General features: G+C 39.1%; 1 protein-coding gene across 3 annotated transcripts in view; it reads left to right on the top strand.

Moving 5' to 3' along the window:
• The window catches only part of CTNNA1 (catenin alpha 1), a 334,496-nt gene that overhangs the window by 289,801 nt on the left and 19,414 nt on the right, over nt 1-25,281 (top strand). For all 3 annotated transcript variants that reach the window (XM_040239992.1, XM_040239991.1, XM_040239993.1), the window contains 2 exons: nt 11,475-11,567; nt 24,629-24,785. In XM_040239992.1, coding sequence (XP_040095926.1) covers nt 11,475-11,567; nt 24,629-24,785 — 250 coding nt within the window. The remainder of the gene's footprint in view (nt 1-11,474; nt 11,568-24,628; nt 24,786-25,281) is intronic.

Here is a 25,281-nt window from a genome sequence, read left to right as displayed (position 1 = left end):
TTCTTCAGTGACAGGCCTTCTCCTCCCCACACTAGTATTTTTGTATTATAATGAAACATTGAATTAGTGAGAGACTTGTTTTAAGCAAAGGTAAAATACTTCATTGTGATTGTTTTGTTAATCTCCTGCCATCTTCCTTTCTTTCTATTAATTTCCCATCTTGAGTGGAATAAATGTCTGCAGCCAGCTTTGGTTATAGAGCCATTTGCTGTTTTTTCCTGAGGGTTTGGAGGAAGTGAGAGTGCTAAATGAAAGTTGGGAAGGGCTGGTGTTGATAGGCCTCTGGCAGGAAAAGAAGAACTCAGATTCTGCAGCCACTGAGAATTCTGCCAGATTCTTTTGTTCTAAAATAATACAGTTCTGCCACTAACTACTTGGAATTAGGATAGACTCCACAGGTAAAGGGCATAAATCCCAGTAAGATTCTGCTCATTGTAGATGCCAGCTGCAAATTAGGGGGTCCCTATCCCACCTGTACTTCAGACCCAACTGTGTATAAATTCAAGGGTTCCCATGACCAACTCACTCTCTGTTCACAAGACTGCCCTCATTACAAATGCCAGTTGCAAGTTTGGGGGTCCCCTGTCCACCCAATCTTCGGATCAGCCAGCTACAAATTTGGAGGATTCCTTTGGCCCACTTCAGGTTCAATAATTTGATAGAACAGCTCATAAAACCCAGGAGAGTGTTGTCCTTATGACTCCCATTTTAACGTAAAGAAGGCAAATCAGGACCGTCCAGATGGAGAGACACAGAGGGCGAAGGATGGGAAAGCCTCAGACAGTGTTTCCTGTGTCCTCTCAATGGATCACCCTCCTGGCACATCGATGGTTCAGCCGGGAAACTCCACTGAGTTTCAGTGTCCAAAGATTTTATTGAGATTTTATTTTGTAGGTGTGATTGATAGAATCCCTTCCTCCCCTATATCTAGGTTTTTCCTGAAAGCCTCAGTCCTCTAATCACGTGGTTGACATTGGCCTTCTCTTTCTGAGTTGTCTCATTAGTCTAACATATGTAGTGGCTCACCTTGAGTTGCCTCATTAGCATAAGTGATGAGTAGCAAAGACAGTCCTAAAATCTCCTAAGAATTCAGCAGTAATCCAGTGCAAAGACCACACCGTGTGTGTGTGTGTACACACAACACCCCCCCATCTTGAAGGTACATGGAGTATATGGTTTTCAGCTACTTGCTACCCAGCCATAAACACCACACAGAATAAGTGAGACAGGGCAGATTTGTGTGCTGCAGCTTTATGTTGATCCTATTTGTGGCCAATTACCCAGTGATTTACCACTTGTCTTATCTGGTGTTCCTTGCATTGTTTTACTTTTCGCTGGCTGTTTGCCCTTATGGAGCCTAGTTTTCTGATTGAGTTCATCTCTTCTCTGTGAAGTAAGAGGTCCTTTCTCATGGAAGTATTGCTTGTCCCTCTGGTGTGTAAATCCCATTCTGCTTAATACCCATGCATTGACACTTAACCTTTCTTAGACTCCTTCAGCAGTGGGAGACTCCCTTTTTCCAGAGGCATCACATTCCACTGGTGGACTCTCTAGTTGTAGGAATGGGGGTGCCACAGTTGTTTTCTCTGGAACTACGCCGTCCATCTTTTTATTGCTGCGCACAAGTGAATTGAAAGGAGCTACAAGTGTAAAATATATACCTGATTTCAAAGATATGATATGGAAACAGAATGTACTTAAAAGATATCATTAACTTTTTCATTGATCACATGTTAAAATGTATTATTTTGAGTTTAAATATTATTTTTTCTAATCTCACCTCTTAATGTGGCTCACATTGTATTTCTGTTGAACAGCACTAGTCTGGATGATTTCCTCAGGCCTTTGAGAGGCTCTCTTCATTCTGCCTCTTCTCTGAATGCTCTCTACTAAAGTGCCAGCCCTTGTCAAACACTTGCTCCACGGGTGGGTGGATGGATGGAGTCAGACTGCCATAGCTGCCATTGGGCAATGACCTCACAGTCACCCAGCTCCAGGATTTGCCTTCAGAGGTGCTGCTGCTCAGGTCCATCTTCTCAGTTCTGGTCATTGTGGGGGCAGTTGGGTTTTTTTTGACTCTCTGTTTTGACAGTCATCCAGAATAAACTTCTTAGATTCAGTCTAGTGTTCTATCTGTCAGGACTGATGCTGGCTTTACTGTTAATATTATTGACAACACCTTCCATACTTGTCGTTTCTTTTTTTAAAAATAAGCATATCTTTTCTCCTTTTATCCAATCTGATGTTTATAAAATACTGTCTGAGACAAGGCATAGGATAGAACCTTTCAGATTGCCACTAGAAATCATTGTGTTGATTGTACAATTCTTTGTATATAGTTTACTGCTCAATCAGTTACAGATTCCTTAATTTTGTCCAATAAAATAATGTAAAAAGGTTATGCCTTAATTTGGGATGTCATGTAAAGTTGCTTTGAATGTATTCATGGTTTCTGAGTAGTATTAGGGATAGCATTCACTGAGAAATGGGAACCTTTTATGGTACCTTCCCTGTACACCACATTTTGAAAATATGAGATTCAGTTCAGTTCAGTCGCTCAGTTGTGTCCCACTCTTTGCAACCCCATGAATTGCAGCACGCCAGGCCTCCCTGTCCATCACCAACTCCCAGAGTTCATTCAGACTCACGTCATCGAGTCGGTGATGCCATCCAGCCATCTCATCCTCTGTCGTCCCCTTCTCCTCCTGCCCCCAATCCCTCCCAGCATCAGAGTCTTTTCCAATGAGTCAACTCTTCTCATGAGGTGGCCAAAGTACTGCAGTTTCAGCTTCAGCATCATTCCCTCCAAAGAAATCCCAGGGCTGATCTCCTTCAGAATGGACTGGTTGGATCTCCTTGCAGTCCAAGGGACTCTCAAGAGTCTTCTCCAACACCAAAGTTCAAAAGCATCAATTCTTCGGGGCCCAGCTTTCTTCACAGTCCAACTCTCGCATCCATACATGACCACAGGAAAAACCATAGCCTTGACTAGACGCACCTTAGTCGCCAAAGTAATGTCTCTGCTTTTGAATATGCTATCTAGGTTGGTCATAACTTTTCTTCCAAGGAGTAAGCGTCTTTTAATTTCATGGCTACAGTCACCATCTGCAGTGATTCTGGAGACCCCCCCAAAATAAAGTCTGCTACTGTTTCCCCTGTTTCCCCATCTATTTGCCATGAATTGATGGGGCCAGATGCCATGAACTTAGTTTTCTGAATGTTGAGCTTTAAGCCAACTTTTTCACTCTCCTCTTTCACCTTCATTAAGAGGCTTTTTAGTTCCTCTTCACTTTCTGCCATAAGGGTGGTATCATCTGCATATTGGAGGTTATTGATATTTCTCCCTGCAATCTTGATTCCAGCTTGTGCTTCTTCCAGTCCAGCGTTTCTCATGAGGTACTCTGCATAGAAGTTAAATAAGAAGGGTGACAATATACAGCCTTGACGTACTCCTTTTCCTATTACCAGTCTGTTATTCCATGTCCAGTTCTAACTGTTGCTTCCTGACCTGCAGGTTTCTCAAGAGGCAGGTCAGGTGATCTGGTATTTCTGTCTCTTTCAGAATTTTCCAGTTTATTGTGATCCACACAGTCAAAGGCTTTGGCATAGTCAAGAAAGCAGAAATAGATGTTTTTCTGGAACTCTCTTGCTTTTTCAATGATCCAGCGTGAGATTAGTGTGAAGAATAAAAATCATATACTGACTGTTAAGATTTTAGGAGCAGAAGTGAATTTCTCCAGCCCCTCTGTGTGTGCATAGTGTTTGGAAGGTTGTGTGGTGCCTGCTGCCTACCAGATCTTTATTAAATGACTTTGTGATTTTACTGGAAAAAGCTAATAACAGTGTTTGCTGTGTGACTGCTCTTATTTTCTCAGGGTCTGACTAAGACCTCTGACGCCTCACTACAGTTGTCAGTGGGATCTGTTAGCTCCACACATGGTGAAGGGTACATAGAGGTTGTGTGTCTCAAGGCCAATGAGTAGGGGAGCAGGAGCTAAGGGTCAGTATTAATGAGCTGGTGACCTTTCTCGCCACCGTTTTCTTCTGTTCTGGAACATAGCACTGAGGGCTTGTCTTTCATCTGTTTATGAAAGGGCATAGCTATGCTTCATAATAACAGTAACACCTTTTCTACCTGATTTTCTCCCATATCAGGTTAATGATTTCTTTATGTTGCTTGTCAGTTTAGTGTATTGAGGTGAAAATTTTGCTTTCTGTCAGAAATATTAACCTTTTTGTCATTAGTGCAACATCTGCGTATCATTTTTAATTGCCTCATTCTTTGCCTACGTCCTTTGCTGTGAGCAGCTTAATAACTAAAGAGGAATCAGTTTTCCTTTTTTAATTTTGCTGTCTTCTGGGTCCTTTCTCAATTTCACAAATTGAGAGTGAAATAGGAGAAATACAGTTCATGAAATCTTGCCTATAAAAACTATCATTTAATATCCCTTTCCCCTCAGTCCCAGACATTGTATTAAAACAGGCTTCTTATTATAATGAACTTGCTACAATAAGATAGTATTTCATTCATTGTTTTGTTAATTAAGAGCCAAAAAGTAAATATAATTGGTACAATTTTGAGCTGGATTATCATTATTTGTTATGCCACTCCCCCAGTGCACCCCATCCCCCACCCCAGGTCCAAGTATTTCCCATTTTCTGGGACTTCATAGGGTATGGCTTTATTGGCTTGAAATGTGTATTTTAACTGCAAATTGAGTGATCTGCATTGTAACTTTTATTCTAAGGTGTACTGATAATACGCAGGAAAGTGACCTTGAAGAAGCCTCTGTAAGGAGCATTTGAATTAAACAATGACCTTATACAATCTACCTGTGATATCTTGGATATTTTCTCAGTATCTCTGTACAATACTGTAGGCTGAAATTCTTGCAAATGGCAAATCAAATGAAGCTTCAATTTTCTAGTACTGTAAGATGTTTGCATGAAAGCAGTGAAGTATTCTTGGGGGAGAATGCTGACCTTGAAATTAGGAAGAACTTCCTAAGCATATTGAGCTTGATTTTCTCACATTTTCAAGGGTGTGCAATTTCAGATAAATGGGGTGTGTAATACAAAAGTAAGTGTCTTGCATGTACTATTTTAACACCTTAACCCGAAACAAGCTTTTTTGGCTGAATTTAACCACCTACTCAAATTTTGGGATGGTCAGGTGAAGGTGATAGCTGCATTTTGTTCTTAAGAAGCTTTGAGAATCTTTTCTCTTAGAACCTTGGTAGGAACGATTAAGGAAGCACTCTGCTTCAGAAACGAATGTAATCCTGTTGCCTCACCAGTAGAGTTGATGGACTAGTGTTTAGACAGGCACCATTCCTAGCTTTACTGACTGATTATTCAGGAGATTAGACAGAAATAGGAAACTTGTTCAAGTGGTCCATATAGTAACACGTAAATGGAAATGATGACAGTTTCATCTGAGTGGTTATCTATACATGAAAAGCTTTTTAAAAGTATTAAATAACAAAACTGTCTAAAATAGTTTATGATGTTTTAGTAAATTCACAGTTTCTAATCCTGTTACTGGAGATTCTTATATTTATATCCTACCTCTTCTTAAAATTTGATTTGGTATGGCTCATTTTGAACAAAAACATAAGATAAGGCAGATGTTGAAAATCATGATGCAGATGAGAAGTGTATAATTGCCATGCTTGTGTTTCGTTGTGGCATTGCCCTTCCTGGTAGCATGGAGGAAAGGAAGAAACACAATTGGTTGTCTAGTTTTTGTCTTTAGAATGGAGGAAGTATACCCACTTTTTCATGGGAAATAAGCCTATTGGAAAAATGTAAAAAAAAATCCTAATGTGGCACTTTCACATAAGGGACAGTGAATGAGTTAATAGGTAGGGCCCTCAATATTTTAGTAATAAATGTAGTGGCAGGTACCATGCATTTTTTTCCCCCCTTGTACATTCCCTCTAAAAAGGCAAGGTCATAAACATTCAGTTGTCGCCAAGTTGAGTGCAACCATCTGTTCTTTGTTGAGGGGCTAACCCAGCACTTGTCCTTCAGCCTCCCTGTGAAAATTTAAGGGGAACTAAGGGGCTGTGAGTTCAGTGCTTTCTCCTGATCACCCCAGTGTAGCTTGCTTTCTTTTTAAAAATAATGTTCAGCCCTTCTGTTTCTTTGTGCTTTAAATGTGTCCTGTAAATAGCATAAGTTTACTTATTGTTAATCAGGTTCTCAGGGTTTTTTGTTGTTGCTGTTGTTCATTACGGAGTTTTGTTCACTGAAGTGTGGCATGACATGTGGATTCATTCTTACCACTGCATTTTTATTCTCTCTTTCCTTTTAACCCACTGCTTTCATCCCTCCTCTATTTCTGACTCTTATTTTTCTCTTTTGGATTGGTTGAGTCCTCCCACTTCTTCCTATTTTTTCACCCCCTCTTCTTGTTTGGAAATCATACACTCTGTTTTACTAGTAGCAACTCTAGATATTTTTAAGCATGTATGTTTAACTCAGAGGTTGAGGTTAGTATCTTTTTCTCCTTCTGAAACAATATGAGAATCTTAGAATGCTTTAACTTTAGTTATTCTCTAACTTAAATATTCTTGTACAGTATTTCATTTCTCTAATTTTTAGCCCCATGAGTTAGACACCATTGGTGTTTCTTTAATAACTTATTTCAACTTTGCATAAATTTTACTCGATACCCTATTTTCATTGCTTTTCATTTCTTCTTGGACATTAAACCTTATGGGATTGTTCCCTTTTCCCTGAAGCATCTTTGTATGAAACGCCTTTAGTTGAGGCAGGAAAGATCTGTCTGGAATAAGTGCTCTGAGATTGTTTTTGGTTTCATTTTGTCTTAATTTTTTATTTTGCTTTAATTCTTGAAAAAACAGAGTAGTTTATTGGACGTATAATCCTGGGAGGATTTCCGCCCCACTGGCCTCTTCAGGGATTTGAAGATATTATTACCCTGTCTCTGGCTTCCATCGTTGCTGTTCAGAAAGCAACAGGCAGTCTCACTGAGCTTTCTTTGTAGGTAATTTGTTTTTACTCTCTGGCTGTTTTAAAAATCATCTTGGCTTTGTTCTAAAGCTTTACTTCAGTGTATCAGAGTGTAGATTTCTTTTTTATTTACACTGCTTAGAATCTGTCTTCCCAAATCTGAAAATTGTTTCATCATCACCTACCTCTTTGAGTATGGCCTCTTCCCCATTCTCCCTGTATTCCCTCCTGAAATCCTCATAGTTGAATAGTAGACAGTCTCAATTTATCTTGCATGTCTCTTAATTTATGGATTCTGTGTCATGAAAATGTCTTGGCTTTCCTGAATAATTTTTTCAGTTTGACCTTCCAGATTAATAATTCTCTTTTCAGCAGTGTCTTGTCAGTATTATTTTAAATTTCTAGAAATGGTAGTCATTATTACTTTTCTCTTGAAACTCTATTTTCTTCTCAAATCTGCCTAGTTATTTTTGAGTGTGTTTTTCCTTTTCTATATTTCGTATACCTTGTTATTTCTGCTAATGTAAAAAAACATTTTTTAATACTCCACTTTTGATCATTTGATTATTTGCAGTCATGGATCTGATTACACCGTTCTTTTCTTACTTTTGCCCAAGATCCCTATTTCCTTGTATGAAAGTGAAAGTAAAAGTTGTTCAGTCGTGTCTGACTCTTCCCACTCCGTGGACTGTACAGTCTGTGGAATTCTGCAGACGAGAATACTGCAGTGGGTCACATTTCCCTTCTTCAGGGGACCTTCCCAACCCAGGGATTGAACCCAGGTCTCCCTCATTGCAGGCGGATTCTTTACCAGCTGAGTTTGGTGGGTTCACATTTCTGGTATTCACATGTGGGAGTTCTTTGAGGCCTGGGTTTAGATTACCTTCCATCACCGAAAATTTCCATTTATATTTACTTCTGCTAGTTGCTTATAGATACTAATACATGATTGAGGTATAATTTACAGACCATAAAATTTACCCATTTTAAGTGTACAATTCAGGTTTTACTAATTTTACATAACTGTGCAGTCATCATCATAGTCCAGTTTGGAACTTTTCTGTCACCCATGTGTGCTTCACTTCTGGGTAAGCTATCTTATTCCTCCTAATAAGACCATCAAAAGACCCTTTCCTGGAAATTGGAAAGTTGGAAGCTTAACCTCTGTTCCATCATCATTACTTCTGTGGGTTTGGAAATGATTGTTAAAAACTTCTTGTGTGGTTCTGATATTTATGTGATGTGCAGTTGGGACTTCTCTCTTCCTATATGACAAGTTTAGAAAAGTTGATTTTATTATTACTTTGGATTTGTTTTGAGAGTACAGATAGCTTAACCATTTTCAAAGAAGAAATCTCAGGTGGTAGCTTGACCTAAAACCATGTAGCAAGTGATGGAGGTTTTGAGCTTCAACTTTATGACCTGCTACTCAGGTTGTGGGGTCATTACTTAGACTTAAAAGCTTCCTGTTTCACAGGTCTTCTCACTTATTTCACCTCCACAACAGGTATAGACTACTATGAGAGTAGGTCATTAATTTATTACTAAGAACAAAAAGAAATCTCTTTTCTTCCCGTAAAGGTTCCAGTTTTAAGGGGCAGTGGGAAGCAACTTGTGTTTGACTTAAATTTTAAATTTATTTAAAGTCATCAACACATGTACAACAGGAAAATTTGTCATAATGATATAGTTTTTCTGCCTTACAACTTTGCTTAATAACTTTTATTTGAATAAAGAAGTTCTAGAGCTTTCTTCAATGTCTAAAAGTTGTCTTTTCTGTCACATACAGATGTCATGTTTGTTGATTTTACACAGCCTGGCTGTGATTTTTTTTTTCCACACAGCACAGATTATTACTAAAACCAGCAAAAGCCCAGGGCTGTTTTTTTGGGTAGTTGAAAGTTTTCTGAAATGTTTTGCTTGTCTACAAGGTCCACACTTGAATGGAATAGGCAGAGGTAGTGCAGAGGCAGCGTCACAGTTTCAAAGGTGGGAGTCATAGTGTCAGACTTAGCCCACCTCTTAGATTAGCGGGGATCAAAGACACTTAAACTATTAATACATGAAGTTACTGTGGTTGCAAAGATATAAGACCATTTATTCCCAGAGCAAATTAGAGACTCATCACTCTCCAAAGTCTCAGTTCTGTTCGGTTCTCTATGGAAGTCAGCTGCTTTGAGTGTTTTTATTTTTTTATTTTTTTTTTTTTTGAGTGTTTTTAATTCAAACTTTAGAAACTTCAGTCTAGTTAGCTGCTATCCAAATTTCTAGAGCCCCACAAAGAAATTATTTAGGAAGCCCCTTCCATGATACCCAGCTTTCATGGCAGTCAAGCCTGGCGCTAGTGTATGAATTTAGCTTCTAAGAGAGCTGTGGTTGAGATGTTGCATTTGCACATTTGTCATGGTTAGAAGTGAGTAGCCCTGTCCCTGCAGGGTGAATTGAAGCTCATTCATCTGGAGAAGACTGTCAGTGACAGGCGCCCGCTTCCTCCTCCCAGGGCAGGCGGGGTGGCCTCCTGAAACAGGCAGTGTACTCTTGTAGAACATTGCTGCTTCAACAGTACATCAGAAACACTTTAATGTTTTTAAAATAAAGAATAAGTCTTCCATAACTTTTGTTTTGTTAGGATTTGTGTCGGAAAACAGGAATGATGGTATACAGAATTCAGCCATTTCACCTTTAGATAATACTTATTGTACTCTTTTGTTTCTTAACTTAAATATTTTTTTCTGAGTTTTACAGATTTATAAAATTGGGAGAATATGAAATTGTGTGGTGGCTAGAGAGCTGAAGGCAGAAACAGTGACAGACCTTCCTGAATCTAACATTTGACTGGCCTCCTAAAATGTTGGGAATGGGGCGGAACCAGGCATCTTTGTTAGTCCCAAATTGCTAATTCAGTCATCAGCCTCCAATTTTATATTTGGTTTCAAAATGCCTTCTTAAGGCAGTGAAGCAATAGAAGCTGTGGTTTTATAAACACTTCTAATTGAAGCTTTCTCCTTCAGTAGAGCACCATAAAATAAATATTTGAGGAATAATGTTTGTAAAAGTTTCATGTCATATTTTGCAGTGCTTTAAACCAAACAAATAGAAATCAACAATCAGCTCTGTAGGTTGTCGTCATGAATAGAAGTGCCTCTTTCCTCAGGTCCAGTAGACACTGGAAAGTGGAATTGGAACCTTCAGGGAGTGTAAATGTTACTACTTTATGTGATTTTGAAGGCCCCTACACATTAAAATCTGACTTAATTTTCTTTTTCCATACATTTTTGTGTTTAAATTGCACGTTCTTTTGTTTCTCCTTACGATTAAGCATTGCAGGATTCTAGTTATGATAGTTAGCAGTCTTATAGAAAGCTGATAATCCTTAACTGTAACACTGCAAACAACAGTAATGGTATATAATTTTTCTTGTGCCTTTATGTGTTTAACTTGGGTGGAGCATTGAAAATCAAAAGTTATTGCAGTTGCCCTTGTTTACTCTGGCATTTTAAGTTCTCAGACTGTGCTTCTGATACTCAATTGCCTACACGTCTATCATTCATAACTCAGTTTGCAACTAGGGAGAAAGTATCTCTTAGCACCATGTATTCAGGTGGTCCTTGGCATTGCTAACAGAATTGGCAAACCTGTTTATTTAGAAACGTGGATAAGTGATTACGGCCCTAGCAGCCACTACAGAGCAACATTCTCAGCACAGCCAGAACTTCAGCAGGAGAAATATGACACATCTTGGGAAGACTGTCTCTGGCTACACGAGTAGTGTCACTGAGGCAGTTGGATGGGAAGGTAAAGATTTTAGTTCGAATGAAGTAGCATCATTCAGGAAAGAGTCCAGCTGTCAGTGCTTTTAAGAAACCAGTTGAAGGACAGTTTTGTTATTAACTATGGGATATCATCTCTGTTTCTTTTTCCATTTCTTATGAGGATGGCCTTACGTCCATCTCAATGTGTTAATGCTATTCTTTTTTATTTGAAAAATAGCCTTGCGTTCAGATAAAATTCATCTTGACTTTTAAGTATCCATTCACCTGCCAAATGAGAACAGCAACCTAGAATTTTAATTTCCTTCCTTCAGGAATAGCTGCAGAATACATTTTTATTGTAGTTGAGGGTACCAGTGATTCTTTAGCGCCTCGGTTCCTTAGCTTTCCTCACATCACTGCCCACACCAGCAGACCCTTGTTCTGAGGTTACTGTTCAGGCAGGTTAGAGCCCATGTAAAACTGGTGAATTATAAGCCCTGGGATCTTTCAGGGTTCTGCCACCAACTTACAGTGTGACATGTGTTAGGAGTCTGTTTAATTTCCTTAGCACAGAGCTAAAAAATTTGTCCTCATAAGCAGGTAATCAGTCTGTGAGAAATAAAACACCTTTGGTGCTTTTTTCATTTGTTCTCTAAAGGTCAGGGATGGGGTAGATGTACATTTGTTTTCCTTTGCAGTCAAAAGAGAAAAATCTTCAAAGATCTTTTTTATCTTTTCTTCTAGGTGGCCAACTTGGCTTGTTCCATCTCAAACAATGAAGAAGGTGTAAAGCTTGTTCGAATGTCTGCAAGCCAGCTAGAAGCCCTCTGTCCTCAGGTAAAGTACAACCAGCAGTAAGCTATCACCAAATTGGATTTGGGTTATTAAAAATACTGATCCACAGTCCATGTAGAGAAATGTATGTTTAACTTTCAGTGATATTTCCTTAAGACGTCATGTGTTACTGTCTCCTTGCCCTTCATTTGAAATGTATAGCCTTTTTCACTGCTGGCAAATGGAGGGCAGGCAGTGGCCATTCCTAAGAGCCTTTCTAAGAGAGGGCCACCTGCAACATGTGTTAGTCCTGGCATCAGGATTGTTAACCCCATGAGCCTGAAAGGATAACTGCTGCCCACCCACACTCCATCTTTATGCCCAGTGTTTGGATGGAAGCCTTAATCTGCTTTGTCCTGAAGTACCCTTATGATACAGATATTAATAACGTATTTCAGCCAGCTACTGGTAAAACTTGAGAACTTTTCTCCATTTCTAATGGCATATTGTAAGGCTGGTGATTAGGCTAGGTTAAGCATCTGGGGCTTTAGAAAGAATCTGAAGCACGCAGAAGAATGCTTGTTTTGTTAAATGTTAGATGAGCGGCTCTCTCCCGTGAGGTGTGCTGATCCTGTTTGTGTGGCTTGCTACTCCGTGCCCCTCATAGGGCTTTCTGAGTAGTGTCAGTGCTGTTTTGGTGAAGAGGTTGCTTCTCCAGTTTCTGAGGCAGAGAATGGTCATGAGCATACTCTGAAGATTTACATTAAACCTCTTTCTAAATGTCCTGCCAAATGACGTGACCACAAATAAAGAGGAATAAACCAAGGAAATTGGAGTATAAGAGATCATAGGAATGAAGTTTCTGTGTTATGCCTCCACCAGCTTTAAGATACACCGTAACCATTACTTTGGCTCTTTCATACGCATGATTCCTGACCAAAATAAGTAAAGACTGATGATTAATCTGGGATCCTGACTGGTACGCAGATTAATTAGAGCATTTTTTCTCATTCTCAACCATGTGGGTTAGTTTGCAAATGAAAGTTGCTTCCTCTGGGTGTTAGTGTGTTGGGTCAGCTGTGGACCCACATGATCTGATCAACGTTTCTTCAGTCATTAAGTCTGTTACTGGCCAGTCAGTAGCTGTACAGATAATAAGCACATTGAATTTAATCACGTCTAGAAAGTTCATGGATGATCAAGTTGTATGAAATAAATTTAGAGCAGGTTTTAAAGATTTGGCATTCTTTTCTCAGGCTTGCCATATTACCCTATCAGTGCTTTATTTTTAATGCCTTCGGTTCTCCATTTGATTTTGAAATGCTTGAAAAGCGACAATGCTTTCACATATCGGCTGAAACAGATGGTAACATACGCTGATCACACCTACTAAGAGTATTTATATAAATGATCTTAAAGCTTTGAAAAAGAGAGTCTAGTAGATTCTAACGAGAGTGATGGTGTGCATAAGTCACGTTTGGCTGGGACTTGTTGCCCAGGCTTTATGTTGCATCAGAAAGCACCTTTTCTCCCTCTTTTTTGTAGTTCATTTCTCCTACTAGAACAGACCTCAGGATAATACCCAGATGATTCCTGGTATTAGGTATAGAAAGAAAAGAAAGTGAATTCACTCAGTCGTGTCTGACTCTTTGCAACCCCATGGACTGTAGCCTACCAGGTTCCTCCATCCATGGAATTTTTCAGGCAAGAGTAGTGGAGTGTCATTAGTTGCCATTAGGTGTATTTCCTCAATAAAAAGGTGTTAATTTGATGTGATTATTCTCCCAGATTCCTTCCCAGGCTCCTTCCTACCCTGGCTCGCAAACAGGGCTGGGCAAATTCAGTGACAACAAATACAGTAGACATTGCAGGCGTGGTAATGACAAACTGGACAGCAGGTGCCATTTCTAAATGAGGTAACTGTGACTCCATTCCAGCCCGTTATTGCTAGATTCTTTCATTATTTGTAAAGAGAAGTCAGCAATTCAGGTTTTTGGTAAGTCCCGATTTTGAAGGATTGGTAACTAAAATTTTGAAATTCTTTGAGGAGGATAAAACAAATTTCTAGGAGCTGCATCTCACCTACCATGGCCTATGTGTTTCATACTTGAAGGACCTCTCCTTTAAGGTGGCTAATGGTTGTCCCTCTCTTCAGGCTGGTATGGGCAGTGATGTCAGGCATCACTGGCTTGTTTGATAAACCCCAGGCAAGCTAATCTCCTGTACAATGTCACGAACCTCAGTCCACAGTTCATCAGGTACTCTATCAGATCTAGTCCCTTAAATCTATTTCTCACTTCCACTGTATAATTATAAGGGATTTGATTTAGGTCATACCTGAGTGGTCTAGTGGTTTTCCCTACTTTTCTTCAATTTAAATCTGAATTTGGCAATAAGGAGCTCATGATCTGAGCCATAGTCAGCTCCTAGTCTTGTTTTTGCTGACTGTATAGAGCTTCTCCATCTTTGGCTGCAAATAATATAATCAGTCTGATTTCGGTGTTGACCATCTGGTGATGTCCATGTGTAAAAAAGCAAAATGGCCGTCTGGGGAGGCCTTATAAATAGCTGTGAAAAGAAGAGAAGCGGAAAGCAAAGGAGAAAAGGAAATATATAAGCATCTGAATGCAGACTTCCAAAGAATAGCAAGAAGAGATAAGAAAGCCTTCCTCAGCGATCAATGCAAGGAAATAGAGGCAAAGAACAGAATGGGAAGGACTAGAGATCTCTTCAAGAAAATTAGAGATACCAAGGGAACATTTCATGCAAAGATGGGCTTGATAAAGGACAGAAATGGTATGGACCTAACAGAAGCAGAAGATATTAAGAAGAGGTGGCAAGAATACACAGAAGAACTATACAAAAAAGATCTTCACGATCAAGATAATCACGATGGTGTGATCATTCACCTAGAGCCAGACATCCTGGAATGTGAAGTCAAGTGGGCCTTAGAAAGCATCACTACAAAGAAAGCTAGTGGAGGTGATGGAATCAAAGTTGAGCTATTTCAAATCCTGAAAGATGATGCTGTGAAAGTGCTGCACTCAATATGCCAGCAAATTTGGAAAACTCAGCAGTGGCCACAGGACTGGAAAAGGTCAGTTTTCATTCCAATCCCCAAGAAAGACAATGCTAAAGAATGCTCAAACTACCACATAATTGCACTCATCTCACACGCTAGTAAAGTAATGCTCAAAATTCTCCAAGCCAGGCTTCAGCAATACGTGAACTATGAACTTCGAGATATTCAAGCTGGTTTTAGAAAAGGCAGAGGAACCAGAGATCAAATTGCCAACATCGGCTGGATCATGGAAAAAGCAAGAGAGTTCCAGTAAAACATATATTCTGCTTTCTTGACTATGCCACAGTCTTTGACTGTGTGGATCAGAGAAGGGAATCCCAGACCACCTGACCTGCCTCTTGAGAAATCTGTATGCAGGTCAGGAAGCAACAGTTAGAACTGGACATGGAATAACAGACTGGTTCCAAATAGGAAAAAGAGTACGTCAAGGCTGTATATCGTCACTGGGCTTATTTAACTTCTATGCAGAGTACATCATGAGAAACGCTGAGCTGGAAGAAGCACAAGCTGGAATCAAGATTGCTGGGAGAAATACCAATAACCTCAGATATGCAGATGACACCACCCTTATGGCAGAAAGTGAAGAGGAACTAAAAAGCTTCTTGATGAAAGTGAAAGAGGAGAGTGAAAAAGTTGGCCTAAAGCTCAACATTCAGAAAACGAAGATCATGGCATATGGTCCCATCACTTCATGGGAAATAGATGGGGAAACAGTGGAAACAGTGTTAGACTTTATTTTTGGGGGCTCCAAAATCACTGCAGATAGTGATTGCAGCCATGAAATTAAAAGACACTTAATCCTTGGAAGAAAAGTTATGACCAACCTAGATAGCATATTCAAAAGCAGAGACATTACTTTGCCAACAAAGGTGCGTCTAGTCAAGGCTATGGTTTTTCCAGTGGTCATGTATGGATGCGAGAGTTGGACTGTGAAGAAAGCTGGGCCCCGAAGAATTGATGCTTTTGAACTTTGGTGTTGGAGAAGACTCTTGAGAGTCCCTTGGACTGCAAGGAGATCCAACCAGTCCATTCTGAAGGAGATCAGCCCTGGGTGAGCTTTGGAAGCAATGATGCTAAAGCTGAAACTCCAATACCTTGGCCACCTCATGCGAAGAGCTGACTCATCGAAAAGACTCTGATGCTGGGAAGGATTGGGGGCAGGAGGAAAAGGGGACGACAGAGGATGAGATGGCTGGATGGCATCACCGACGTGATGGACATTAGTTTGCGTGAATTCCGGGAGATGGTGATGGACAGGGAGGCCTGGCGTGCTGCAGTTCATGGGGTCACAAAGAGTTGGACACGACTGAGCGACTGAACTGAACTGAACTAAGGCAAGCTAATCAACTTGAATAAACTAGTTAGTTAATTCACCAGTAATTTAACATGGTGTTTAATATGCTGTAGCATGTAGACAATATTAAAGTGTATGTTTCTGTCAGCATCCGTCCACAGTATAGAATATGTGTTGGGTTTTTCCAGTCTCTTTTTATGTTTCATACCCACGCTGCTGCATTCAGGCAGCCCTGGCCCCTCTGTTGGGGGCTTTTCTGTGACCCCCACCTGTAGTGTGGGGTTGGCTCCTAGACCTTATTGTTCCTTTCTGGAGGGGAGAGATGACAGATGGAACCTGTAGAGCAGTTTTCTTCCCCATCTTTTCATTCACCCAATAGCAGATTAACTTTTGGATATGGGAAATTCTGTTCTAAAGTACTAACTTTTTAGGAGTTAAGCAATTTTAACTCCAGATGTTTGTGGTATTAAAGTTGAGTTCAGACGAAGTAACCTGAAGGTGGATTTATTTTGTTGCTTGGGGGAGAAAAGCACCCACATTTTTTGATGATTTAGTGTTGTCATGAGTAGGGAGGAAAGTAGGTCAGCACTCTCTGCATTGCCTTCTGCTTTGTGTCTGCAGTATCTCACTCCGTTCTCCAGAACAGGGACCTACCTCCATCTGAGCAGATAGCACCAGTCTCACATGCTCTTATCAGGAAAAAAAAAATCAAACTGTTCTGGAAAAGGACCTGATTCCCCGCATCATCTCACTCAAGGTTGTTCTCAAGTCTTATTCCTTAGTAGCTGCTTAAAAGATTTTCATTTTTCAATTCATCCAATGCTGGTCAAAACAAAGTGGAAAAACCCTGGCAACAGCAGGTTTCTGACAGTTGAGTCTTTAAAATCAGAGAATGGCATTTTGGAGATGATCTCACTTAATATTTTGTTTTTCATAGTTCATTATGCAAGAATGAGCATTGTACATTTCAGTTAATACAAATCTGGCAGTTTAATATTTCATATGGCTGGGTTTAATGCATGGCCTTTCTTGGAAATTTAAGCAAGGGAGAATCAAGTCTTTGAAGCTGCTGCTTTATCTACATTTTTTTTTTTGTCCTTTTTTGGGGGGAGGGGTAGATTTCTCGCTAACTGAATTGAGAAAGAAGGAATGTTCTTTTTTTTTTTTTTCTTCTGCCTCCTTAGATTTATCTTTCATACTATTACTTCTCCCATTGTGCTGTGGGAATTCTGATCATTTTTGTGGCTAACAGGCTTGATAAGCATTTGTTGTTGTTCATTCCCTATCAAATAAGCATAAACTCAGACAGGCCTGGTCTGTATAGTTCATAAAAATATATAGCTCTTAGATGAGCTAAAGCAAACCAGCCAGGGAAACCTGTGGCATCAAGCTCTCATTCATGTGTTATTCCGCTTCTGATTTTCTCTAACATTTTTACACAGCAGTTGCACAGAAGAGCTCAAAGGAGATGCTTCTGACTAAAAGTTTTCTCACAGCATTTTCTGTGTCTCTTTCCTCCCTTAACCCCCTCCCATGGAGGTCTGCAGGTAACAGGGCCCCAGAAACACTCTAGTCTCCTTGTAAGCCTTGTATATTGATACTGGTCTGTTGTTTTGTTGTAAAGTCTGTTTGCCATACTGTAAGAGGTTTCCCTCTCCCATTTTCTTGAAAAGTCTGTATAATTGGTATTAGTTCTTTAAATGTTTGGGGAGAATTTATCAATGAAGCCAACTGACCTGGAATTTTCTATATGGGAAGATTTTTAACTAAATTGTTTAAACTATTATTTAAACAATAAGAAATTATTTCTTTAATAGATATAATGATATTCAGATTACTTGTTTAAACATTTAGCTGTTTATTCTTGACTGACTTTTGGTAATTTGTATTTTATCAATTGCTGCTCTTTTTTTTTTCCCCTTCTACTTGCTTTAGGTTTATTTTCCCCTTTTTCTAGTCTATTAAATTTGAAGCTTTTAAATCATTGTAATGTTGGTGTGTAGCTTCTCAGATTGCTCAGTGGTAAAGAATCTGCCTGCCAGTGCAGGAGACACAAGGATTGGTTCAGTCCCAGGGTGGAGAAGATCCCCTGGAGTAGGAAATGACAGCCTACTCCAATATTCTTGCTTGGGAAATCCCATGGACAGAGGAGCCTGGCAGGAGCTACAGTCCATGGGGTCACAGAGACTCGGACAGGACTGAGCATAGACACGCATACACAATGTTGGTGTGTATGTTAAATCACGTGATTGGGATGATCAATAAAGACCTCACTGAGAGAGTGATGCAGAAGCAAAGCCCAGAAAGGAGATGATAGAAGGAGCCAGGGACAGTGTCTGAGGGGAGCGCAGTCCAGGAAGAGGGAACAACAAATAGAGAGACTTTGAGGACGAAGGGTGAAGTATCTAACAGGAGTGTGAACGGTGTAGAGCCTTTTACATGGCCACGGTAAAGCATTTGGTTTTTTTACTTTGAGTCACATGGGAAGCCATTGATGGATTTTGAGTAGAGAACTGACGTGATCTAACTTTGATTTTACCAAGGTCTTTCTAACTTCTGTGAGGAAAGTTAGAGTGACCCCCTAGAAAGCTGTGGTAAGGAGAATAATGTGCTGTCCCTACCCCCAATATCCTAATTACTAAAACCTGTGAATATATTGCCTTGTATGGCATAAGGGACTTGGCAGAGGTAAATAAGCTAAGAATCTTAAAATGGTTAGATTAACCTAGATTATCCAGAAGGTCCCTAATATAATCTCAAGGGTCCTTATATGAGGAAAGCAGTGGTGGTGGCGTCAGAGAAGGAGATGTGATCTTGGAAGCAGGAGTTGAAGTGAAGTGGCCACAAGCCAAGGCAAGTGGGTAACCTCTAAAGATTAGGAAAGACAAGGACTGGATTTTCCCCTCGAGCCTCTGGAATGAACACTCTGCTAACACTTTTGATTTTAGCTCTGTAAGACCCACTGTAGACTTCTGCCCTTCAGAACTGTAAGATAACACATTTGTGTTGTTTTTAAGCATAACTAGTTTTATGATAATATGTTACAGCAGCATAGGAGACCAAAACAGAGGCAAGAGTACAGTGGAGGTGGTAAGCACTGATTATAGAGTCCAGATATATTTTGAAGGTGGAATTTACTGAAGGATTAGTGAAGTGAGGAAAGAGAAGAGTCAGGAAAAATTCCAGGTTTTGATCCTAGTAACCAGAAAGATGAAGCTATCGTTCATGTTAATTTTGTGGTACCTGTTAGACAGGCAAGCAATGAAGTCAAGTTTAGGGAAGAGGTCTGGACAAAATGTATAAATGTGGGATTCTTTAACACATACGTGGTGCTTAAAGTCATGAGCCTTGATAAGTTCACCAGTGGAATGCGTAACCCCAGAATAAAAAGGTCTGGGAAATAAAACTGGGGTTCCCTGATATTTAGAGTTTGGGGAGGTGAGCAGTATCCAGCAAAGGAGATTTAGGAAGTATTATTGACCAGAAGAGCACCAGAAGCTCACTCTATCTGGGAAGACAAGCGGGGGAAATGTTCCTAGGAGTCAGTCATTATTCATGTCAGATGGTTATAGAATGTGACCTGAGAATTGATCCTTGGATTGAGCAACATATAGAGATCACAGATGATCTTGGACAAAGAAGTTTAGGTGGAATTTAGGAGATCCACTAGAGTGGATTCAAGAGAGATGAATTGATACAGCAAGTTGATAGCTCTTTCAAATTAATGTAAGGATAATGGAGACATGGTGTGGTAGCACGTAGTACATGTGGAGTTGAGAGTGACTTTTGCTTTTTATTTTTAGTTGGGAGCTTTTTTTAACCTTCAGCTGATGGAAATAATCCAGTAGAAGGGAAATATCGATAATAAAGACTAGAGTGGAGAGAATTACTAGGATATTGTCCGGCAGTAGAGGAGAGGAAGTGAGATCCTGTGGATAAGTGGCAAGATTGTTCTGAGATAGGAGCATAGATAGGAACATTCACAGTTAAAAAGAGGTAAGACAGAGCATGTGCTGTAAATGCAGGTAAATGGGTAGATGCAGTGATAAGATTCACAGACATTCTCTTTTGATTGTATTCATCTTTTCATTTAAATAGGAAGCAGAGCTATAAGCTGAGAGTGATGATGCTCTCAGAAGTGTGACAGGTTTGAGGAGAAGATATAGAATGATTACGTTTAGAGTCCAGACTGGAGGAGAGGAAGATACTGATTGGATTAAGGAAATCTAGTTCTCTTGCTGTCCCCAACACTGTGAGTCCTCTTGAAGTTGAGTGATAGGTATTTTAAAGTGAGATGCATTCAACATGTTTGGGAGCAGGAAATCATGAGTTTTATTTTGGACATGTTTATTTTGAAATACCTGAGACATCTGAGTAGAGCGTTGGGTATGTAGTTAGGAAATGAGTTGGGGGCTAGAATGAGTGGTCTGGGATGGAGATGTGGGAGTATTTGGCAGATGGGTGGTATGTAAAATCATGAAACTAGATTTTGCTCACAGGTGGGAGAAGGTATAGAACAGCATAGGATCAAGCCTTGGAACTCGAGCGTTAGTGGAAGATGACAACAAAAGACACAGAAGAAGTAGCCAGGATGGTGGGAATGAAACAGGAAAACTATTTGACAGAATCTAACATCCAGACCTGATTAAAGACACTTTGTAAACTAGGAGTAGAAGGAAATTTCCTCAGCATGATAGCATCGTACTCAATCATGAAACGATTGAGTGCTTAAGCCCCCTAGGATCAGAACCAGACAAGAATGTCCTGTTTAGTGTTGTACTGGAGGTCTTAGCCTACAGTAGCATTTAAAAAGTTGCCATTGATATATGGTAGCAGTGCCTAGTTTGTGGCTCTTTGCTCTTTAATGAGCAAGGATAGTGACTCACATTAATTGAGAAGTAAGAGTAATTATTTCCCTCTAGTTGTTTCTTAACAGGTCACTTTAGGTAGGCTGTTCATGTCTTACCTCCACTTTATACCAGTATTTTAATGTTCTCCTTACTGATTTGTCAGACAGTATATACTTCATCTGTCATGTATACTTAAATACAAATGTAAGCAGAGAAGTTTCTTTTTTTTTGGTGGGGCCAGGGTTGGTACACAGCATGTGGGATTTTAGTTCCCTGACCAGGGATCAAATCCGTGCCCTCGGCAGTGGAAGTATGGAACCTTAACTATTCTAAAACATAAGAAATATTTATTTGTTCAGTAAGTGCATAATTAAACACATTCTTTTAGCCATATCATTTTTAATTTAACTCATTATCTATTTGGGAACGATCTTATTTTGCACATAAATATAAGTATGAAGTTCAGACTTTGACTATTTTTTTCCAAATAGCCCATCAAATGTAAAAATGGACCATCTCCCATCACTGATTTGTGATGTCTGTTTTGTTATATATTGACTTCTGCTTTATGATAGGGTGTATTTTTAGATTTTTCTTTTCAATTACTTTAGCTTTGTATTACATTTTAACTCTCTTCATTACTCTTGATCTCTATCCCATGTATATATTTCCTGCTCTCAGCCATTAACTATTCCAGATTAATCAGTGAATAAATAGGTCAGTCCCCCCACTCCTAAACATGGACTGTGTTTCTATTTATTCAAGTTTTTTTTTTATAATGTACTTGGAAAAAGTTACTTTTGATATCTCTGTCCTTTAGGTTTCTTTACAGATTTAATTCCACATATTTCCTATTAATTGTTTTCATGAAGAGCTAATACTCCCTTCATTTTATGTCCTGTTTTCTGGTCTATAGAAATGTTACTCATTTTTATATATTTACATTGTCTCTAGCTACCTTAATGAACTCTTATTAATTCTAAGAGATTTTTCAGTTGGCTTACTTCAGTTTTCTAGATAAACGAAGATGTTCTACATTGAAAAGTAATTTTATTGTCTGCTTTCTAAACAGCCTTTTCTTATTTCCATTTCCCACTTTATTTCATTAGCTAGAAAGACCATTATTAATTAACTAATGATGACAATAGGTATTGGGAAGTAACATCCTGATTTTTAAAGTAAATGATTGTAGAGTTTTCCCTAGTAAGTGTCATGTTGGATGATTATTCAAAGTATTATTTTAAGTTTCTTTCTAGTCCCAATGCATCAGAAAATAGTATTTAATTTATTGTGTCCCACAGTTTTGTAATCAAAACAAGAAAGTTCACCTTAGACAAGGTGCTTTTCCTCCATTATACTGTATGAGGAAAGATTACAGAACAAAGGGAGCAATTTAGTCTGAGTGAACTCCAGGAGCTGGTGATAGGCAGAGAGGCCTGGCGTGCTGCCATTCATGGGGTCGCAAAGAGTTGAACACGACTGAGCGACTGAACTGAAGGGAAAATTATCTTAGTATTTAAAACATATAATTAATTCCCTGCTGGTGTTTACTTGGCCCTCTTAAGAAACATTTTCTTCAACCAGATATTCTTACAAGGTCTAGCTTCACTCTGATTCATTGATAAATTAGTGAATTAATGAGTTAATTAATGAAGAGTAGTCCACAATCTTGAATCACCCAGTAGGAAACAAAGGGAAGAAGGAAAAGTGGTCAAAGAACAAGCCTGGAAATGATGAAAATAGGGAAGACCATGGTATAACACATGGGAAAGCTAGGATACTTCTGACAAATAATTTACTGTCCAAACCCATTCACTTTTGAAACTAGTGGGCTATTAATAGGAACTGGGTTGGCCTAGTCCTCAAAACCTACAATCTGTAATTGATGGTTTTGATAATTTATCCCTTCCAGTTAGCTGGGAGGGAAGAGGAATTAGTTACACCAGTCAAATGGGTCTGATTCTTTAGTTTTTTGATTACAGTCTTTGAGGGGCACTTTGATAACCTCACTCTTGGATACCCCTCCAATATATTGGGAATTACAGACATGACCTGAAGACATGTGGTTTCTGTAGCACTGGAAAAACATGATCCTAACCTCCTGCTCTCAGGTACGATGCCCAAATGACTCTGTGATAGCTACTGTCCTATCTCACAGATCTCAACTCCATCACCACCAGTTTCCCCCGTCCTTGCTTACCTTCAAAGTTGCATTACTATGAACACATTTATTTCCAGTAACCTATAAGCACCTGTACCTAGAGATCTTCCTAATGACTCTCAGCTCTTTTTCAAACTACTTTCATTATTTATTCATTCAGTGAATATATCAAAGGATCTAAAAAGTATTTCTCCAAAGACACTAGGGGTCAATAAGTACGTTAACAGACAATATTATGAGCCATCAGGGAAATGGAGGTCAAAACCACAGTGAGAGATCACTTCACACCCACTGGGATGGCTGTTATTTGAAAAATGGAATAGGGAGAAAGGGAAAACAAGTGTTAAAGATATGAGGAAATTGAAACTCACATACATGCTGGTGGAAATGTAAAATGGTTCAACTGCTTTGCAAGATAGGCAGTTCCTCATAAAGTTAACCATATGACCCAGCAATTCCATTCCTAGTTATATATAAAAAAACAGTGAAAATAAATGAAACACATATGTAAATGTTCATAGTATTATTCATAATGACCAAAAACTAGAATTCAGATATCTGTTAGCTGATAATTGCATAAAGAAAATGTGATAAATTCATATAATGGCATATTATTTGTCAATAGAAAGAGTGAAGTACTGATAAATTTTATAGTATGTATGAACCTTGGAAACATGTTAAGTGAAAGAAGCTAGTTCCAAAAATGCACATATTAATACGATTCCATTTATAGGAAAAGTCCAGAATAGGTAATTCATAAAAATTTACCAAAATAGATAAATTTTTAAAAATCACAAAGTTAAGTTAGTGGTTGCTGGAAGATAGGATTAGGGGAAATAGGGAGGGACTGCTAGTGGATATGGGGTTTCTTATTGGAGTGATAGAAGTGTTTTAAAAATGATTATGGTAATGGTTACAAAACTGTATATACCAAAAATCTCTGCATATTACAGTTTAAATGGGTGAATTGTTTGGCATATATAAAATGATATCTCAGTAAAGCTGTTTTTTGTTTGTGTGTTTTTTAAAAAAGAAATGACTTTTTATTATTTTAGAAGAAATAACTTTTAAACTTAATAAATATTATACTTTCTTTGAAGTTGTATGTCAAGTACAGTATGCCTCAGAAAAACATTTTTCACATACGTAGTTTGAGAACGTACCAAGAGCCTAAAATGCCAAAGTTCATCACAAGACTAAGAGTGATGGGTGACTGGAACAGACATAGGCCCCCTACAGTCGGAGCAGTGACGTGCATCTATCAGATGCATCTGTAAACAGCTAATGTTTTAACATACATTTAATGATACGGAGAAGTATTTAAAAGCAGTGTAGTCAGTTTTATTAGCCTATAATTCTAATTGTGAATTTTTGACTTGGCACGTGTACATGTGTATGTGAGGAGAAAAAGCCTGGAATATAAATGTCAGAAATTGTGAAGAGTTGCTGTCACAGAGTGGGGAGATTAGAGATAATTTGTGTTTGTTACTGCCCATAGTTCCAGTATTTCCAGTGCTGTATTTCTGATGAATTGCTTCTCCATTCATATGTAAAGCCTTTTGTTTAATACTTCTCTGTTTCCATCTTTGTAACTGTTTAAGTGGGGCATGTGGTATCATGTGTCCTCATGAAATGCACAGGAGACAAAACCATAGCCACTCCACCAACCAAAGTGTCTGGCTTATTTTATTTTCTTGACTCTGAAAGAGTATACAATGAACTTTAATGTCTTCACAGGTTATCAATGCTGCATTGGCTTTAGCAGCAAAACCACAGAGTAAACTGGCCCAAGAGAACATGGATCTTTTTAAAGAACAGTGGGAAAAACAAGTCCGAGTTCTCACAGATGCTGTCGATGACATTACTTCCATTGATGACTTCTTGGCTGTCTCAGGTAATGAGCTGATTCCCTAGAGAAGTATGTGAGGTTGTGCATAATTACTTTCCCCTATGTTACAATAATGGACAATCCAAACACCCAAGTCTGGGCAGGTAAATTATTCTAGCAATAATACTATGCTGGTTTTCATTGTAATTAAAAAAACAGCTGCCAGTGACTCCAATGCAATGGGACATAGGGTTGGAGTTGTTCTGCTTGTGGTGGGCTGGTCTCAGTCTCAGAGGCGTGAATCAGGAAACTGCCTGGAGGAAGTTGTTCTCTGTGTGGAGTAAGATTTTGCAGCTGTGACCTGTACAACTCCATAAGCATCCATCCCTCTTGCTGCTGTTGTGTGTAGATAAAACACTGACCTACTGGACTGTGGTGGTTTGTTACGAGCCTGTGAGACGTAGGAGATAGGATTCCCAGCATCATCAGCTTCAGTTTCTTTTGTAAAAATTGTTCTGCTTGGAAAGCATCTCTCTCCCTCAGAAATGATCGTAGTTTAACT

The sequence above is a fragment of the Oryx dammah genome, unplaced genomic scaffold (assembly GCF_014754425.2).
Source record: "Oryx dammah isolate SB20612 unplaced genomic scaffold, SCBI_Odam_1.1 HiC_scaffold_5, whole genome shotgun sequence".
Classification (NCBI taxonomy): Eukaryota; Metazoa; Chordata; class Mammalia; order Artiodactyla; family Bovidae; genus Oryx; species Oryx dammah.
Note: the sequence above shows the minus strand (reverse complement) of the source record. Positions and strands in the feature narration are given on the sequence as shown.